This window comes from Rissa tridactyla, chromosome 1, assembly GCF_028500815.1.
Source record: "Rissa tridactyla isolate bRisTri1 chromosome 1, bRisTri1.patW.cur.20221130, whole genome shotgun sequence".
In the NCBI taxonomy this organism is placed as follows: domain Eukaryota; kingdom Metazoa; phylum Chordata; class Aves; order Charadriiformes; family Laridae; genus Rissa; species Rissa tridactyla.
The window spans coordinates 169,826,234-169,847,108 of record NC_071466.1 but is presented as its reverse complement, the minus strand read 5'-3'; the positions used below and the strand labels follow the sequence as shown (position 1 = coordinate 169,847,108).

Sequence of the window (20,875 nt, the reverse complement as noted above, 5' to 3'; positions counted from 1 at the left end):
TTTAGTTACGCAATATTGTAAGCATGTCATGCTAGCATAACACTTCTTCTAAGAAGCTTGTCTAAGACTGAAAACAAGAAAATTTTTCAAAAGCCCAATTTTTTAGCCCAAAGATGCCATTTCAGAAGAATTAGTTTTAACTTGTGTGATGGAAATGTCTTAATTTTCATGCTTTGCTGTCTATAGGACCCTAAGATTACTCAGTATTGGAGAATTGTTATTATTTTGTTGTATATCTTCATTCTTGTGCAAATTGAATTGTGTATTTTTCACATTGTGCCTAAGCATCGTATGAAAGTGTTTGTGCAAGGAGGTTACAGTGACATTGTCTTGACTTAGTTGTATTAAGAAGACTGGATGTTAATAACTTCACTTTTTTTTTTTTTTACTTCTTACAAATCCTGGTTGCCTATTATGCTTCACTTCTAAAGTCTATAATCCATCTGGCTAGGTGATGAGTACATTGCTGAAAAAGTAGATAGTACCAAGATTCCTGATTTGTGAGCTATATTTAACAGTCATTTGCAATTATTTATAGGTGCTGTTGGTAAGCAGTAGCCGATACCCAGATCAGTGGATTGTACCGGGTGGAGGAATGGAACCAGAAGAAGAGCCAGGGGGAGCAGCCGTCAGAGAGGTGTATGAAGAGGTAACAAAAACAAAGCAAAAAAAAAAAAATCCAGCTTCTTTCTGCTGCTGCTATCTTCAGATGGGAATCAAGAAGAAAGAGGGAACTCTACTTCCTTTGTCTGGGATTTGACTGAGACTTCCATGGTTGTGAAATTCAAAAGAACTGCAGTTCTGTGTGTTAGAACTGGGATATACAGTGGTGAGGTAAACTGACTAGCTTGCTTCCCAGCACGCTTTGATTTCATAGCTAAATTTCTGTCTGCCTTTATAAATACTTAATGGAAGGGAAACTGTGACTTTATGCCAAATGACATATTATAGTAGTGTAGCATTTCTGTGTTTGTGCAGAAAATGTTTGACTCGAACCTCTTCTAGAACAGACTGAAGGTGAACTAACCATTAATGTGTAGCCACAAAAGAAAGAGAAATAAACAAACCGTTGAGGAGATTCCAAACTAAACGGATTAGAAACTGATATATCTGAGCAGTTGAGAATTCAACAATAAAAAGGCCTTGTTAAGTACATTTAAGGCTGCTTGTCTATAAAAAAGCACCACAAGTATAGTCCTCCTTTCTTTCTCTGCCCCTGTCTCTAGGCAAAACAGAGCTTTAAGTCCTGATGAATTAATGCCATTTCCCTACTCTAGTACAGTAATTAAATTGCAAATTCAAAATTCTGCTCTTTAACTTGCTCTCTATTTTTCCTAGGCAAACTATTTAAAAATGTTAAACGTTACTTGAATATCTAACAGCCAGGACTATAAGCCAAATAAAACTTCAAGAAAAATCAGAGTCACTTGATTTAGCTAGAAATTATGCAACACAGAAGTGCGACCACATATCAACTCTTAATTCTTTGTCATACTTCTTAAATAAAAGGCATAAAGTTTTGCGGAAAGTGGATGTATTCTGGCAAGTGAGTGAACTACAGGACTTCTGCTGGTTTGACTACTATTCACAAAACACACTAATATTGTTGCTAATTAGTATGTATAATGATTTTTTTATTAGCTATGCTATCTAGTGGTTTAGCTTGCTTACCCTTAAGACTGGTTCTGTTGGGTTGTAGAGCCTTGTGAACTTGATGTAGGTGCAACTTGCACCAAATTCTGTCTGCTATTGAGTGTCAAAATGAGATCTTTTGTGAACTGTGGTTTAGTAACCCTGATTCAGCAACCCTCCTCCCCTCTTACGTGGGTAACAGACTAGTTCAGTATTCAGCGCTCTTAGCCTTAATGCAGCAAGGTTCAAGCATAAATATGTCTCCATGGTACAAAGTTATTCCAGACTGTGTCCAGTTTTGCTGGGGGAGCTAACTTTGAGCTGTGCAAGACATACTCAGGTAAGTGCGTGTGTATTTGTGAAAGTAAAGGAGATAGCCCCAAGGCAGTTGATTTGAAAGGAGCAAAGATTTAGAATTCTAGGAGTGAGTCAGCAAAGACTTAGGCTTCTAGGCAATAGTAGCACTTCTGGGGAAAAGGCCTGGCACTTCCCCCATCACAAGTTGATGGGTAGGATTAAAAGGCACAGGATCGTGGCTTCTTGTGAACACTGGTAGTTTTAATCACTGATATGACGTAAGGCACAGTCCAAGATGAGGGACAGTAAAGTCTCATCTCCATGTCAAACTAGAGCTGACTGACCTATACTCATGTTTGCTTTTTTTTCTTTGGTGGTGAAGAATGGATCACCTTGAAGAGACCTGTCTGCAGTTAGTATGTCGTCAAAGTTGCCGTGGGGGTTTGACCAACTATTGAAAGCTGCCTGCATGGTCTGCCTTCTCAGCTTGCAGGGAATGCAGTGCTGCACACAAAGCTCTCAGCCTGACTTCATAGCAAAGTAGTATAGCAGTGAGAGTTGTGACCTGGGGGCTGATAACTGCTACACTTGGGTCTGCCCTGAGACTATTCTGAGGAACGCTTCCAAGTCCTGGCTTTGCTGGTGCTCTGCTTGCAAATTTCTGCAGTGGTGCAGTGGATGGCCCATGAGTGTTGGAGAGGGTTAAGCTGGGATAGCTAAGGAATGGGTATAGAATATTACTGGATGATACATCATACAGTGTAAACTTGTACAAATTTCTCAATGTAAAAGCCCAAGAGTGTCCATGCTGCCCAGACACTGTGAACTTCTCTGGTTCATACAGACACCAAAGTGTTAGATACTTCTGAATTACATTTTTCCCTTTGCATGTGCTTTCACACCAGCAGGCCAAAAAAAAGAGCGCAAATCAGAAAGTGGAAAAATAGGAGTACCTGCTGTTATGATGTGAAGCAGTTCATCCATAGCTCGGTTTTGTTCTTGCCCTCATTTCTTCCTGAGGGCAAAGCAAAAGACTTTCCCATACATCATGGTGGTTCTGGTCAAGAATTGCAGTACTCAGCAACCCTAGGCTGTTTTGAATCCTGAAGACAGAGTAAGCCTCCTTCACTCATACACAGAGCTCTTTTTTTGACTGTGTTTTGTTCAAGTGCTATCGCACATAGCAAGTCTTAAAACCAACTACATGTAAACATGTGGCTTAGGCAGGTGCTTTGATCACCTTTCAGTGTATTGTATGTGCTGTGGTTTAACCCCAGCTGGCAGCGGGGATTACACAGCCGCTTGCTCGCTGCCCCCAGTTGCAATGGGGGGAGAATCAGAAGAGTGAAAGTGAGGAAAAAATTGTGGGTTGAGATAAAGACAGTTTAGTAGGTAGAGTAAAAGCTGTGCACACAAGCAAAGCAAAACAAGGGATTCATTCACTCACTGCTTCCCATCGGCAGGCAGGTGTTTGGCCATCCCCAGGAAAGCAGGGCTCCATCACGTGCAACAGTTACTTGGGAAGGCAAATGCCATAATTCTGAACATCCCCCCCACTTTCTTCTTCCCCCAGCTTTATATGCAGAGCATGATGTCATGTGGCATGGAATATCCCTTTGATCAGTTGGGGTCAGCTGTCCTGGCTGTGTCCCCTCCCAACTTTTTGTGTACTCCCAGCCTGCTCGCTGGCAGGGTGGTGTGGGGAGCAGAAAAGGCCTTGAGCGCTTAGCAACAACCAAAAACACCAGTGTGCCATCAACACTTTCTCATCCCAGATCCAAAACGTAGCACTATACCAGCTGCTAGGAAGAAAGTTAACTCCATCCCAGCTGAAACCGTGCCAGTATGTTAAGCTGCTCTGTAGCTGCTTAGAAAATACGTGTTGTCATCAAAATTTCAGTAAGAGGCTTTATGATAGAAAAGCTGCATGTTGTAAATGACTCAAAAAATGCCAGCATTGTCAGTGTTTGTACACCACAAGAGAAACTCTTTCTAAAGGTAAAGAAGAGAACCCAGCAAATGCGAAGCTCTTGAGTGGTGCTAGCACAGGGGCATTTTGCTCGAAAGTTAAACCAATTTTTATTCACTTTTACTCCAGCAGCTATGCTTTTTTTTTTTTAATGTTCTCGAGTAAGGCACAAACTGCCAGCCATGTTCAGCTCTGAACTGTGACTGCAAATATGTAAAGACTTTTTTCAAAGGCTAGGGGTTTTAATAAGCAAAAATCATTTGGTGGCACTTGTTCTACAGCTTCAGAGTTTCTGGGGTTTGATAGCTTGTGTAGCTGATGAGCATTAAAAGCTCATACCTTAAAGTAAAATATTCTTAAGCTACAGGATGAATCTTGTGTGCTGCCATGAGACTGCAAAGTGCCATTTTTAAAGAAAAGCCAGAATGGTATTCAGGGTTTTGACTTGAGCCATGGAAACTCATACTAACCTTTCTAGAGATGCCTGTCCTTTCTATTTTTATACTAAGGTCAATGTCACCTGGCAGGCTGGTTACAGCACAGTGAACTGAACTGTTACGAGTTTTGTGAATGAATAAACTTCAAAGGAGGCACGCTGTGCCACTAGTTTCAACTGAATTTCTTCAGTATTGGGTCATGCACAAACTAAGCATTGGTTTCCATTAATTTATTAAAATGGAGAAATTGATAGTGAGAGTTGTAATGGCATTTCTTAGTGGTAGGAGTGCTGATACTTCACAAGAGAGCCCACTGGCTCTAAATATCCCTCACTTTCCCAGCAGTAGTTGCATGTTTAAAATTCCTGTTTAAAACCCAAGCAAAGATCTTTGTAGTCAAATCTGTATGCACTGCAGTTGTCCCATAGTCTGTCTGCCCCTAGAATTTTTTTTATCCTTAAATTCTGTTCATGTTAGTGACTTAGGTTTTTACTTCTAAATATTTAGTATGAATTTCATGTATGTTTGTCTGCCGCTTCACGAGTTACAGTAATTAAGATAACCTGTCAAGTTCCTTAGGTGCAGTAAGTTTTTACAAACCTGAAAGTAAAATACCAAAATGAAGTTAAACTATAAAGAATCCCAGAAAGATATTAAACCTCATCTAAATGAGGAGCTACTCTGTTAATGAATTTGGAGCTTAGTCTTTAATCGGTAGCATGAAAGATGGAAATAAGAGCTGTTTGCACATGTGGTGTTCGAAGAGAAATACGACACAAATAATAAGGGTGGCAAGCAGATCATGTCCAGCCTCTTAAATGGAAGGAGCACCCCCCCTTTTCTTCCTCCCTCTCACCAAAAAAAAATGAGACTCCTGCTTTGTTTGTAGTTAGTAGTATATTGAAAGGCCTACCAAAAAACACGCCGTCCTCCCAGACCTGTGTGAACATGGTTTCTGATTCTGGAGCTGATTCTGGAGGTGAATCTGCTGCCAACAGTGAAAATGGCAGTAATGTTATCTACGACCTCTTGCAGGAAATAGAGGAATCTGCTCCAGTGAGTGTCTAATATTTGAAAAAGCATTGGGTGTTACAGGCTAGGACTAGGTAGATAATTTAAAAAATAAACAAATAAAACCTTCTTTCAGCTGAAAGATTGTGGCAGGTACAACGAAACCCTTTGGGTTTTATAAGCGTACTCAAGAAAGGGCAGGAATAGTCTTGCACTGTGCCTTCAGGAGCCTAGCTGTTAAAGTACTATCCAACAGATCCCACAGATAAAAATAACTCTTAAATCTTTCAGATTTTAAGCAACTTTCTGCTTTCAGTCTGGTAGACTGTCAGCCTAAAAATTAAACGGCAGCATGACTCTTGCTCCATCTACAGGAAACAAAAGGCAAGTCTGACTGCACATCTGCGACTGCAGCGTGGCTAGAGCTGCCAACAGTGAAGGGCCTCCAGGCCAGAGAGATTATGAGATGAAGTGGCCAGTTTTTCCTCTTGGCGTTGGATTTCGACTAATACTAAAATACGTGCATGAATTCAGATTTGAGACCTTATTGAGGTAGTACTAATAGACTTCCTTAGGGAGTCCTTCTGGGGAGGTGTAGTACTTAATTCAGCTGCTTGTCTGCCAAAAGAAATGCTGTTTTTTCAGGCTTTTCTCCCAAAGTTTAGCCTGTCTCAGTTGCTTATTGTAGCCTATCAGATTTTGTTTACTTAAAGAACTGTATTTTAACAGCTACAGGCACATCATGGCCAAAGGAAGAAAGATATTTTTATTAGAGACAAAATGGTTCAAAGTCTAAGAAATTAACCAGTGTATTGGATTAGAAGCTTACGATTAGGAAAGTGGGAACTTTGTTTGACTTCCCAGGGGAAAAGCTGCAGCATTTCTTGGTCCCCTAGCACTTAATTTTGACATGTTTTGAAGGAAATACTTTTGTTAGCAAAAGCACTTAAAAAAAATAATAAATTCACAGTCAGTTTAATGGGACTTCTTGAACTATGAAGATGAGTTTATTAAACTAAGGAAGACGAGCTGAATAACTACTTTCAGAGAAAAATCATGGGACTCTAGTTACCACCTTTTTATACTTTTGAGTATAGAGGTTTCAAAAGATACTGCTGTCTGCAGGGATGATGTTTTAGAAGCACATATCTCTGCCTAGAGAGTAACTATAACTAGGCATCAGTGACAGCAATCACATTTACGTAGCAACATCTGGTTGCACAAAAGCTTTGGGTTTAGGGGAGGGGAAGTAATTTTTTCCCTCTCTCTGGTAGAGCATAGTCCCCTTCAGAGCAGTTCCTTGGCACTTGGAAAAGCTTTTCGTAATGTTTGAGAAACCTGCAGAGTCTATACTGGGCTACACAGAGGCATGCTGTTAAACCGTGTCTTGCCATATCTATAAAGATATTAAACAATCTTGGGTTTTTGCTGCAACTTTAGGGAAAAAAAAAAAAATGAAGAAATTACAAAACTTGCACAGATAAAACTGCACACTTGGACACCTCAAGTATTGCAAAAAGACTAATCCCGCAGATTCATGTTGTTACTTTTGATGGAATAGGGTGATGGATAATTGTTTTTTTAGTTGTTTAGTTTGACACAAAGTAGAAATCTTAAAGGATATAGTGATTCCTCGATATTGCTCCTTGAGAAGAAAGGCAAAAATCAGGGACAGAAGCATAAGCTTGTAGCCTTCTAGGTTCTGTGTCTCTTCTTTTTAAAAGATACTGTAATGTTGAGGAAATTAGGACTGATCAGTAAAACATTTCTTCAGCCTGTGTTCCTTTAGGCTAATGATTGCTTTTTCATTGCCCAGTGTAAAGCACAAGGAGTCTTCAGCGCCTGTTGTGGCATAGCTGACGCTTTCAACCAAAGTAATGGTCTGTCACTTTCATAATTAATGCGCTGCCTAATCACTTATCTGGCAGGTCCAGTTATATATTTCGGCTTCATGAGCTCTAACAGATACCTCTGTCATCACAGCAGACAGCCAGAAGAATACTGTATGTAGTTTTGCACTAACTTTAGGCTGGCTCTTGCTCTAGATGAGCAAAATGCTTGTTGAGTTGCAGGGGCTGTGATCAGACTTCCCTCATCAAAACTGCTTAATAAATAACGCCAGCCATCTGCTTTCTTTAAAAAGAAAGACGCAGAAAACATTCACTTGCAAGATCTTGATTAGGCTTACTGCTAAAGCCTGCCCAGTTGACTGTCAAGAGTTACTCATTAAAATGTAATTAAGATCCATATGGTCCTTTATATATAGACATAAGACATCAGTAACTTTCTTTGGTTAAAGCTGGAAAACAAAGACTGAAGGCTGGAAAATGTCATCTTAGCGCTAGGAAGCCCTATTTTAAATATCGGTTATACAACAGGACAAAAAATTCTAAATATGGCCTTGTCTACCAGTAGACTACATATGCTTTTATGTCTCAGGCGTATGGACTCAGAGTTGTTTAGAATAAATGGATTATCACAAACTACCTCTTTTGGAAGAGGCATAATATATTACTTATGGAAAACCAAACCCTAGAGTCTTAGAACATAATGACCACCTTAACTGTATTGATAAAAATTACTGAGTGCAGGCTGATACACGCAGGGGTCGTTAAAAAAAGTTGTAGTAAAACTCTAAATGTAAAGCCTTTTCTAATGTTACTAACTAGAAGAATTCAAAACTGTTTGTAGAGAATTGGGGTTATAAATTTGATTTTAAGCTTACATGCCAAAAGCTACACTTCCATATGAAAACTAGCATACATTAAGTCATTAAGATCCACCCAATAACCTTCAGTTTAATTTGTCGCTGTATTTTGAAGACTTGGACTTAAGTTTCTGTGTAAAATAGAAATGGGATTTTAATGATTCCTTCTCTAGATTTATTACTACACTACTTAAAATTCTCTCTTGTCCTGTCTACTTCCCTGGATTACTTCAGTATTGAATGTCATTTATCTCTCTAATAAAATACAGTACACAAAGATGATGGTAAGTAAAACACTATTTTGTTCTGAAAACTTGAAAGATTTATGCATTCTTTGATCCACTTCATTAGGACGGGCTTTTGTGTTCTGATGCTCTAAATACTCTAAAACTAAAACTCCAGAAGCGATGCAGCACTGTCTAATTAAAACTTAAGTTAAAACATTTGTTTAAATAACACTCACAAGGAGGAGTAATTCACTTATGCTGACATAAGAGGCTGGTACTGATATTTTAGGTTTTTTTTAAATTAAAAAGCACATGTTAACACTTTTTCCTGTTTGTTTTGTAGGCTGGAGTAAAGGGAAAGCTAGGGAGACTGCTTGGGATATTTGAGGTGAGCTATTTCTTTTACCTTTTAAAAACAATGTTCTTTTTTTCTGAGAGCTGATAAACTACAGAAATTCAACATCTGCACAGCAGAATCAGACTTAAGTTCTTAAGTATTATCTGCCTTTAATTTTGCAATGCTACTGGAAATGCTGTGTTAGACAGGTGTTTTCTGTTAGTCGTTACATGATATGGGAAGGTTTGAATAGGCGGATTTCAATGTACTTCGAACTTCCCTGGGAAGATGATGTTAGTACTTGGACAACATCTAGAAGGTTTAAAAAAAAAAATGAACATTGATAGATGTAGGATTTCTGAAATGTCACACATGCCTTTTTGGGGGTGATATTTTGACTTTTCCTCTGTGGTTAGATTTTGCTGAGATATCTCATTATGGCTTTGATTCCCTAAAAAAGCTAATGCTTTGGATTACAGGTAAATCTAACCTTTTTGCAATGCTATGTAGTTCAAAACTTGTATTTCATAATAAACATCAGATTCTGAGCTACTGACAGCACAGGGATGCGTACTAGATATAACTCTATTTTGGTGTTGGCATTGCCCGCTTCTGCTCAGCTTCTGGATAGGAGTAGACTGTAGAAACGTATGTGTGAGCCTTCAGATCATAATACATCCAACATCATTATGTTGTGCTGTATGACGGGTGAGAGTGGAAGTCCCTTAGTCTAGTAGTTAGGTATGAATCTCCACAGTTTATATAAAAGCAACTTTCGGAGGCAATGTATTCCTGGTAGGGATTTCCTGTGTGAAGTATTACTTGGTAACGTATGACTACTCAATACAATGCTAAAGGTGTTCCCATTGTGAAGTATGGAAACCGTGACAAAATTAAGAGAAGTTTATGTTTGTAATTAGTAGCATTCACTCTACCTGTTCCCTTTTTCTGATTTGTTTTGGATTCATGAATATACCTGGATGGTCCTATGCAATAAAAACTTGTCTGTTTTTAACTCTGCTGGTTAGGCTGCTGAAGTATTCCATATTTTCTAGCTCAGATCAAAAAAAAAAAAAAAAGACAGGATATGTGTCATCTTGTTGCCTTAAAACTGGGGCTGCAAGGGATGATGTTTCTTTGGTAATGTACCTGTCTGTTCTTCTGAAGCCATCTACCACCAACCATCTAGACCAGGGGAGATAAGTGTTCAGAGTGGCACTTCTCTAGGTTACTGCTAACTGAAATTGAGGCCCTGACTCAGTTTCACAATATGGTCCCACAAACAGTTGTTAGTACCATTGCAGGGGGGCACATGGTGCAAACTGGAGATGGAAGTAAAGAGAAAATGGAACTGATACTGCTGCTGAGTCCTTGTGTTTGGGAACTACAGCCAGAAATACTGGGGTTTTTTAACAGATGTATTTACTCACTTTAATAGTGATATTGACAAACAACTCTCTTGGTCTAGTTTTATTTCCTAGTAAAGCACAACAGTTTAAAACTATACTATGCTTGTAGTGAAACAGAGTGAAGTAGGAATGTTCATTGGCATGAGGATAAAACCATCTGTAAGGGGAGCTTGGGCATGACATCTCTTGGTTCTTAATACAGTTGTAATTATAGATGGTCCTAGGTTTTCTAGGAGCCCAGTTCTTTTCCAAGGGGTGGTGCGGTGCGGTATGGTGTGGTTAGTGGGGCAGCACCTCTAAGAGTGTGCTGTGGAGGCAGCAGGGAGTAATGTCTGCACAGACCTGGTGTGGCCTGGCTGCGGCACATGCACCTTCCCCTAAGCAGGCTACCTCTGTCAGTCTCTGAATTTGACTTGCCTCATCCGAAAAGTGTGTGCTTTCTAACTAGGTGGTTAGCGCTGTTAACATGGCTAACCTGGCGAGTGAACAGATGGCAACGATTTTCACATTTGTCATGATTGCAAACACAGGTTATTTAATTTGCCTCACTTACTGAGTGAAACCTTATAGCCAGCATTGCGTAGATGATCTGGCCACATGATACAGTGGTTCCATCTTACAAAGTTTTTTTTTAATAACCTTTCATCTAGGAACATGAGTTGCAGAAACAGTTTTAGCAAATGCCTTCTACTGTGGTAACGTACGACATACGTAAAAGATAAGTAATGGGCAGTACTAGTAGACAGCTGCTAATATTTAACTGGATGACCAAGAACATAGTTTGGTCCCGACTTCACAATCTTCAAATTTGTGTGGATTGTTTGATTGGGGTTTTTTTAGCCTTGTAAAATAAAACAGCTGTTGTCTCAAATAAAACTTCAGTTTTCCCATCCTTTTGGGCCTACTCAGTACAGATTTTATTTAGTGAAAATCAAAGCCAGGTTTTGCTGGCAAGTGTCCTTCAGAGTTAAGTAATTTCTAATCTTATAGTTGTGGTAAGTCTGCAAGCTACTTTTTGCTGAGAATTAAAATGTCTACTTCTATTCAAGCAGAACCAGGATCGGAAGCATAGGACATATGTTTATGTTCTTACTGTGACGGAAATACTGGAAGACTGGGAGGATTCAGTTAATATAGGTAAACCTATTCTCTGTCTTCATGTGCTAAATTTGAAATGTTATTAAGCAAACGTTTTTTCATTTTCTGAAGCAATTGATATAACTCTAGGGGAAATACTAATTCAGTTCTATAAACTGAAGTTACTGGAAATAGTGACGCTGTTCTTCGATGCTTTTGTACACATAATTAGGGTTGTTTCCAACACACTGTGTTACTCTTACATTATATTAATTAGGGTATTCTAAGTATTAATATGGAATAAACTTCATTATTAGTTGCTGGTGCAGCTCTTAATCTTGGTTTTAGGCCAAATATTGTACCGATTAATTATTTTTTGCTTTAAAAGTAGAATGTTTTGCTGTCTAATACTCTGGGGTGTTTTTGAAAGTGTCTTTGGAAAAAAACTTCGGAAAGTTTCCCTTGATTCTCCTGGAGGAAAAAAAAAAAGAAAAGACTAGTATTTACTTTCACCTTAGGCTTATTTTTCAGTACAGACAGGGCTGACCTTAAGAGTTTCCTATATATACATTTGTGTCATACAGATGCTGATGTCATGCAGTTTAATTAGACTAAAATACTTCATGATGTTGTATGGGTCTTACACTTTGAATTTAATTAAGTAAACATATTAACTGGGTTTTGTCCTTAATTAAAGGAAGAAAAAAAAAAAAGAAAAACACCAAACAAACAAAACTTAGTGCGTTTGTCCAGCTGAAATCTGAGTTAACTAAGAATTGGTATAGAAAATTACATCCTACTTTGGTTATGCTTTGCCTCTTTCAGGAGGTGGTGCTTTAGTAGTTCTAACATTCACAAACTTCGCACTATTAATCTCTCAACAAATGTCATGTGATTGTAAAGGGTTTTCTCAAAACTGTGCTCAATTTTTCAGGTGGATGGAGCATGTTTTGTTTGTAAAAGTATCAAGTTGTGGGGAGTACACCCTTTTAATTTCACCTACTTTTAACAATACTATTGTTGACCTTGTTGACCAAGTCTACAAGGACTTACTTGCCTAACAAAGATGGTCTTGGGACTATCTTACTAAGACAAGTCTTGGAACTTAAAAATATCTCTGGTATAAGGTATATTATTTTTGAAAACTTAACGCTAACCTGAGTAACTCCGTACATGGACGTTTTGAGTATGGAACGCTGCTTTCTAAGTCAGGCCAAGCCATTCTTCTGTAACTGCACGCATCTTCTTTCTTCAGATTGGTTTTGTGCTAGGCATGACAATGTAGAAAGGCAGTGTTAAGTAATTTAAATTATAATATCCTTTTCTGTAAGGACTTTTGGAGCATATGAACAGTCATATGATCTGCCCAGTATCTGCTTCAAGAGAGTTATCTTCTGAGAGATATCTGAAAAGCTTTATTATGAATTCATTTCAGTAAGCTTGAGTGATCTCCTGCCTTCATCAGCTCTTTCAGTGTCTCTTCACTCTGCATCTTTTGCCTGACAACTTGAACTTCTGAAGTAAAAGAAAGAAAAAGTGCATGATCAGGTAGCAACAAATGGTGCTGTTACAAATTTGTAACTCTCTCTTTCTTTGTGGATTATACTCATTCAGGAAGGAAAAGAGAATGGTTTAAAGTAGAAGACGCAATCAAGGTCCTTCAGTGTCACAAGCCTGTTCATGCAGAGTACTTGGAAAAACTGAAACTGAGCTGTTCACCCACTAATGGAAACTCTGTGGTTCCCCCTCTTCCAGATAATAACTCCTTATATGTCACTTCTGCACAGACTTCTGGGTTGCCCTCTACTGTGAGATAAACATTTGGATTACCTTTTTATTCGTGTCATCGCAAGGGGAGACATCTGTGATCACATGTAGGCATCTGTATAACTGTCAATTCTAAGTGAAATATGTGAATGTGTCATAATGTCAAATTTATTTTAACATGTTTTTCCTTTTTAACAGTGTAAAATAGTATTTCAGCAAACCAAAGCCATATATGGATTTTTTTAAGATGCCTTAATAGGCCATTTTTTTAAAAAATAAAAAAAAAGAAAACTGAGTATATAAATTTCCATATCTGCTAAAATAAAATATGCATCTCAGTGGTGTTCAGCTTATTTAAGACTTGTCAGTTTTAGTCAGTAGTTCCGCAAGAGTACTTGCTTAGAAGAAAGCTTGAGCAAATAGTCTTCTACTAAACTTATTTGGTATCCGCAGATGAAGCGCTAAGATCTTAAGATGGCACTGTTTGGGTAAATGGGCGTGTTGAAGGCAGACATGCGTTAAGTGTGACTACGATAAAGCACTAAACCACCTTCAGTCCGTCGAGAGCAAAGGATGAGAGAAAGGACACTAAGCACTGCTTGCCTCAGTCACCCAAAAGGTTGCCTTGTCCTATGCAATCTTCATGTAATGTATAACTAGAGCAAGAACAATCACTCTGTCTTGCAGCTACCAAAATTACCCACTATACTGCTGCTTTGTTACTTGGCCAACTGATGAACTGTCAGAAGACTTAACATGAAAAGCATTGTAGATCTGTCTTCCCCCACTTTTTTTTTTTCTTTTAGCATTTTGATACATTTTGTTCATGGTGTAATTACACTGCAGGTTCCAAAAACTTCTAATCCTCAGTGGGAAGCATCTTTACTGTAGTGTTCCCACAGTCTGTAGTAATTTAAAAATGTATAGAGGAAAGTAAGACTTACCCAAGGGACACCCTTACATTGCGGTGCCTGTTAGCAAGCGTGGGTTGAGGTGTCTTGCCCACAGGAGCTGGTGGTGGTACCTCCTGGGCTTGGAGACAGGTGGGTTGATACTTACTTAGACAAACGGAGAAATAATATTCTTTGTCAGAAGGTGTGCGGAAAGCCCTAGCTTTAAGTTAATTCTTAAATGCTTCAGTTCTACTGTTTTAATATCAATTGATTAAGCTTCTTGAATTACAAGCTGTCCTCTTGATAAAACTTAGTTGGAATAAATGAGGTACAGTTGACAACTTCCCTGTTCTTAATTATTTTCTTCTCTTTTCAGCCAAAAAAGATGAAAACTAAATCCACTGTTGGTCTTAATGTTTTTACCATGGGATTACCCTCTCCTGTATATGTGTGTATGTATGGTCACTTCTACGAGAACACAGTCTAATTCATATGAACATCCTAATTCTGAATTTTTTTCTAGGATCTAAACCCAACTGTACCTCCTCTGTAGTCAGCCAAAACAGAGGTTGAGGTAGACCATTACCTCACATGTGAAGTTTATTCTGGGTAAAGCTCATTCTCTTACACAGCGTTTGAACCTTTGTAAATAGTCCAACTAGTAAATAGTGAGTGTAAAATGGAAAATAAATGTAATTTAAACCTTTTGTTACTCAATACACAAATGGTTAACTTCTACTTTTTTAACACAAATTGTGTAAAATGCTGCTATAAATTAAACTTTTTTGTGCTGTTACACTTTTTTAGGAAAAAAAAATGTTGTTGCCACAAGTTACTCCTTAGAAAACCGATCTTGTGCCATATGTAAATGCATTGAAACTAGGGAGACAGAGGAGCTGATCTCGTACTGCTGCTCTCTTTGAAGAGGCATAAATGCTACTGACAAGAGGCATGAGCCAAAAGCTGAAGACTTCTGAAATGTTGGGTAGGATGCTGCTTTTCCAGCCCTCTGTCTCCTGTTGCGGGTCCCTTCCGGAACTGGAAGGAAGGCAGAGCTCTGTTCAGGGGCACCCAGAGGTGGGAGTATTGCCAACAGCTTGTCCTGCCTGCCAGTCCTGGGGGGGCGAAGCTGGGGAAGGAGCAGTGGTAGTGTACTCTACACTGCACCTCATCCAGATCCGGGACGCCATTTGCTCAGCTCACTTCTTAAAATTGAATGGTCTATCAAAAGCACTGTTTTGCCAGGCAAACCAGAAGAAGGTGGAGTTGAGCATGCATGAAGAACGTCTAATCTTTGTTAAAATCGTATCCGCAGTGTGTAAGGGTACCTCTGGCTCAACAGCTGCCTTTTAAAAGAGTGAATAGTTTAGCTCCCTTTTTTTGATCACTTCGATGCTCACTTTTTTGTTCAGTAGTCATTTTAACACTTTAAATTGAGCAAACTTGTCCAGGCTTTCTTGTAACAAGATCATATAGAATCTGTGAAAGCTAAAACAAGAATCCAGAGTTTGAGTTCTTATTCATAAAAACGCTTCTGTCTCAGTTTCAGACTCTTGGAATGAAACCAATCCAAGCTTATATGAGATTTAGTGGTAATGCATGATCTTATTTTGTAACTCTTGAATTATGTATTTGATAATAATGTAAAAATGTACAGTATTGCTGTTGCTAACAAACTCAGAGTTGATTGCCTATAAATATTTTGGTTATTTTTTGGTCACACACGTTTGAGCTGTTCTGTAGTGCCAGACAGATTTTATTATTTTGTTTTTAAACAGCATTTGTTGTATAAATCTCTCAGTCTCTATGCAACCTTCAGGATGAAGCTCAGTTGCTTAGTTTGACTCTACTCCTTTCAAAGAGAAACTTTCTGTGAATTGTAAAGGTAAATTGAAAATACTGCAGTTACAGTACAGGGAACAACTGTCGTAAACAGGCAGCAGTATGGCTTCAGTCCTAATGAAGCCTGACAGTAAACTAAAGGATCTGTGTAAAAACCAGAATAGGAAGGCTATAAAGTTTTTTTTCTACTACCTATCAATTTAAATGCAGAAGCATTTTTTTGGTTTTACATGCATCTCTATTTAGATGGGCCAAACCTATTTCCTACAGAGCAGATTTGGACTTTATCTCACGTCATAAATTCTGTACAAAACATCCAGATTTGGTCTCTTCCCTTTCTCCTCCAGAGAACATGTTGTCTCTTCAAAAAGTCCTGTTTGTTGTACTGCTGCTATTCCCAGCTGCTAGGTTTTGAGATGATCGTGAGCAAGATTATGATGGTATCAAACAGAAATAGCCTTAAAGTTTAAAGTCATGTGGAGCCCGTATTAAGTTAAATGGGATGTGCTTTTAAACACCACAAGAAATGCTGAGGTATTGCAGAGAGGCTGTTAAAGTGAAAAATCTTATTTTGGTGCTTACTGCACCCCTGACTTTAGCCTAGCATTGGTCTGTTAACAATGTGCTGTGAAAAAAAACCCGAGGCAAACACTTGGTTTACTTACCAACAGGGTTTGTGAAGTGAAAACTGAAGGGAAGGGGTTGGGGGGGGGGGGGTGGGCGCGGTGCAAATTAAGTTGTAAACATTTTGACCTGCTTGCATGGATTTTCTTTAAAGATTGATGTAAGAATTTTGACTTTTTATATTTGAGAAATACCAGAATAAAATCTAAATTAGTCCTGTGGATGATGCAGTCATTCCATTGCAAATACTGCAGAAGTGGTGTGTTTGCAGGAATCTTCAATCTCATCTAAAATAGAGTTAGTTACATTTCACATTTCCTACTTCTTGCCTCATCCTTGCACTCTAGCTTCATCCAGCCCCTTGGAAGAGCCCTCTGAAGAGCTCATTCCATCATGACTGTCCTAGTGCTCTCCCATGGAACTGTTACCCACACCAAGGAGATTTCTAACTCTCTCCCTCCTTTTGCTGTCATCATAACCTGCCACTTGCAGCGCAGAACTGCATGTACTATCTGTACAGTAACAGTGAGAGCAGCTGCATCGCGTCAGACCAAAGGTCCGTCTAGTCCAGTGTCTCCCATTCAACAGTGCCTTGCAGGCATTAGTAACAACAGGACAGTATTTGCCTCGAGTGCACCCCGTCTAGCACCAGCTGTGGCTCAGGATCTTCCCCACCAGACAGTTTCTTTGTGCTGGTAGGAGGAATGGATTTCTTTTCCTTGAACATGATGCCAGGCACCCCCTTTTAGAACATACACATCTCTAGTGCCCACCCCAGTTTGGAGAGCACAGCCAGAGCCCAGCCTGCTGCTGCAGACCCACCTCCTCGTGCCTTGTTTTTTTCAACCTGCATCCTTCTCCATTCCTCTGACAGTGAGCGGATGCTCTGTTTGGCTTCTGACAAGTGGACATTTAAGGGAGTTTTACCATAGTTCTGTCTGGCTCCTTACCAGAGTATCTCCCATGCATCATGTGAAGTTGCAAGCATAAGTAGAGAGAGAGAGAGAGAGAGGTGATGAAGCCAGCGCTGCGTCCACATTAGGAGGACAGTGCTCCACACAAGGCATGGTATCACGTTGTAACCTGCAAACTCAGTGCTTGCAGGCACGTCCCTGCTTGTGGCAATCTGAGTGCAATGGGCCGTGTACCACCCAGAGCACTGCTCTCAATTTGCTGTCCCTAAATAAGCAGGAAATGCAGTTCAAACAGGTGGTTTGAGAAGGCTGGAGACCACTGAATGAGCCCTCTGGATGATCAGCTGCTATTTGCCTGATGGCCCGCACACAACTTTGAGCGGCTCTCGGTGGTAGCGCTGGTTCCCAGTAGCTTTCCCTCATTATTTGTTACCACCACCTCCGATGGATGGAGGGTATGAAGAAGCACACGCAGCAATGCACGCTGCTGCCAAAGACCATCCTTGTGCACTTACTTACCCTGGCGGTGGCTCACCTGTGGCCTGGCGCCTGGTACATCCAGACGGACTTTGTAACAAGGCCCTTGTCCTAAGGGAATTTTTGCTGCCACTCGCCTTAATTCTCCTAAACACTTCCTTCTTTCCTGCTTTCTGAGGACACTGCTAGCACAACCTGGCTTTGAATAAGGCAGGCAAACATCCACAGCAACTGAGGAAAGGAGAAATACCATTAGGATCACCTTACTGTGTTGTGTTCCTCTGAGATTAGCCTGCCCTGAATAACTGTGCATGGGGCGTAAGACCATAGACACCCCTCCATAAATTTATCAGCACCATCCTCAGCCTTCCGTGTTACCTGTAATAGTGATGAGTAGCTGACGGGGAAACCACAGCGGTCAGTACTTGTGAAGGCACAGCAGGGATCGGGGCTGAGATGAGCACACCCGCTACAGCAACCAACAGCTGGACGTCGCACGTGAAATCTTTCAGATGTGCAACTGAGCTTGCAAGCCCGGCTACAGAAACCATGGACATCTCAACTTGGGTACCCGTCGGGCAGGGAGGCGCACATCAGCCCTGAACCAGAAACACTCCTTCACAGCAGCTCTGGAGGCAAAGCCCAGCCTACGCCGGAATATCAAACACCATCCTGCAACAAGTACCCCAGATGGAGATGAGCTTCCCATGTGAAATAATTTATATTCTCCTTATAATAAAAATCTGTGACACGCCACACTTGCATCGATGTCTTTACCCGCGAAGGCTCACGCGGTGTGACACACAGAAGCGGCAGGGACCGTACCTCCCCGTGCTCCCCAGCTCGAGGGGGATTCGTGAGCATTCAGCGCCTCGGTGATGGGCTGATCAAAGGTGACAACTCCCTGGCAACAAACCGAGCTATACCGATTAGGCATCGTAGGGGATAATTCCCTTTCCTAACACAGGTCATCCAGGGGGTAGCGTTCAGCTGACAGCTCCCACCACCACCACCCTTCAAAAGAAAGATTTTAGCCTTAATATTCTGCTCTGCAGACAAATACAGAATAGGCTCCTTGCTCACACCTACCCTCTTCGAGTGAGGGGAGTTTATGAAAGCAAACCCCACAGATAAAAGCAGTTAACGCTGTTTGATGCCACTCTCCTCACGTGCTTCAGTGCAACATAACAATTAGAGAATTGCTTTAAAATCTTCCTCCACGCTTTGGGAGGAGAGGCTGCAATGCACTGTACAAAATCCATCATAGCAGACACGTAGTTATTAACTTCGTGCCACGCTCATAACGTAACATGGTTCAGCATAGCTTAATACATCTATCAATTTGATCGCATTAGAAATTGTCCAAACTCTACGCTGAAGTAGGGAAGTCTGGTACCGAAACAGGTAGATTTAAACACAGGCAGGCAAAAAAAACCCCAAAACAAAACAAATACCCTCTGAGCTTGTGCATCAGAGCAGTCCCCTCTGATGGCTTTAGGACAGAGGTGTCGCTCTTTTTTCCCCATACAAGGGGAGGGCGGGGGACGGACACAAAAGTACAGCAATTGGAAAGTGAATTTTGAGACAAGTTACCAGTTTACCTCCCTTATTTTAACAGATGTTAAGAACATTAGGAAACTGTATTGCACAGCGATGGCAGCCCACTACAGTTAAATGAAGCTCCGTGTCTACGTAATGAATAATCACTCTTCCTTTTATTTCAGTGTCATATTACATCACAGTCAAGACATGTTATTGACAAAACCTACCAGACATTTTACTTTTAAGAGTAACCCTCAAAAAAGAAAAAAAAAATCCCAAGAAGGAATGTACATAAATCCGAGACGTCACAATTTTTGATGTTACTAGTCCATTAAGATGTTTCACAATAATCTCAATGTGTTGGAATTACACCTTCTGGAAAGCTACAGAAGCAACGTTTCACGTGGTTCAGACTCAAGTCAGCTAAGGTACCAAAGACCGGTTCCATCAGTTCCCCGGGATGATACACTTCACACCCGTGACAGAACATGGCTACGAGATTAAGAGACCACCATTGAATGGTTCTGCAAAAATAAAAGCCTTCCGCATCCTCCTCTTCCTCTAAAGGAAACTACTGCAAAAGGATTTTGCACGCGTAGTTTTAGAGTCCACGTGACAACCAGCTACACCGTCACTACCCAGACACTGACATACAAAACGCAGATGTCACCACCCTTGCTCAGGACTTCCGGACTTTTGACACAGAGCACCAGCACGGCTGGAGGAAACCCCATTTATTATAAATTTACTGTAAATTTATCCAATGGCCAGCCACTAAAAATGGAGTTAAAACTAACGCTCCCTAAAAGATGGCTGCATTTGCTAACCAGCTGGAACGGCAGATGTGACAACAGTAAGTTTGAGTTTCAGGTAACAGCTGTGAATAAACACCCGCTTAACTCAGGAAAAAGTTCTACCTAACCGGCTTCAAAGAATTTTGGACTAAATTTTTCACACATTCCCCAACATAAGACAGAATGAAATTCCCAGCTTGGCTTTATACAGGGCTCTTAGATCAGGTTTAAAGTTAAATACGCATTATTTAATATATATAATCAATGGTAAAATGATTAAAATATGCTTGAACAGACCCCAGAACAAACACATTTTAGTTTTTAGGAAGCCCATTTAATTTTTTTCTCATTACAACCATCATTTGAAAATCCTCTGAAGTGTTTTAAAATGCAGTATTTTACCTATTGTTTTACACCATTAATTTCAAACATACCATCACTATGGACTCACACATTCACACTTAAGACAGCATGGACTTCTTTAATAAAATCTCAAGTTTGTTGAGATAGTTAAAAAAAAGAACCCAGGGACACACTGGCTGCTGTGTACTCAAACAGTTCTATAATCCACCTTAGTCAGTCACTAGCAAATGGAGGCAGAGGATTTTTTTTTTTTTAAGACATTAACAATATTCCATTAAGAACTTTGTTTCAATTACATCCTCCGATTAGCTGCCAACTCCAGCCGAATTTTAAACCCTGAATATACAAGCACCCAGCCAGCTGCAAAACGACCTTGGGTCTGGATTCGTCCCCACCTAGTTTGGGGTTAAATTGTCTTAGTGCCAGTTCGGGTCCTGTTTCTCTAGGGAAGGGAGGGAGAGCCACTTTCAAAGCGGGGGCTTGGGGAGGGTCTGACTGTCCTCTGGGGGTGACACACATCCTTGGCCCAGAGAAAGAGGCCAGGAGAGCCGTATAC

At 40.2% G+C, this 20,875-nt stretch overlaps 1 protein-coding gene across 2 annotated transcripts in view; it reads left to right on the top strand.

Annotated features, from left to right (window-relative positions):
- NUDT4 (nudix hydrolase 4) overlaps nucleotides 1-16,450 on the top strand; it is a 30,154-nt gene extending 13,704 nt beyond the window's left edge. The window contains exons 2-5 of one of the 2 annotated variants that reach the window (XM_054190195.1): nucleotides 539-649; nucleotides 8,624-8,668; nucleotides 11,076-11,163; nucleotides 12,718-16,450. In XM_054190195.1, the coding sequence (XP_054046170.1) occupies nucleotides 539-649; nucleotides 8,624-8,668; nucleotides 11,076-11,163; nucleotides 12,718-12,920 (447 nt within the window). In that variant the 3' untranslated portion in view covers nucleotides 12,921-16,450. The remainder of the gene's footprint in view (nucleotides 1-538; nucleotides 650-8,623; nucleotides 8,669-11,075; nucleotides 11,164-12,717) is intronic. The other variant, XM_054190204.1, reaches the window with a different exon arrangement.
- Nucleotides 16,451-20,875: the final 4,425 nt, after the last annotated feature.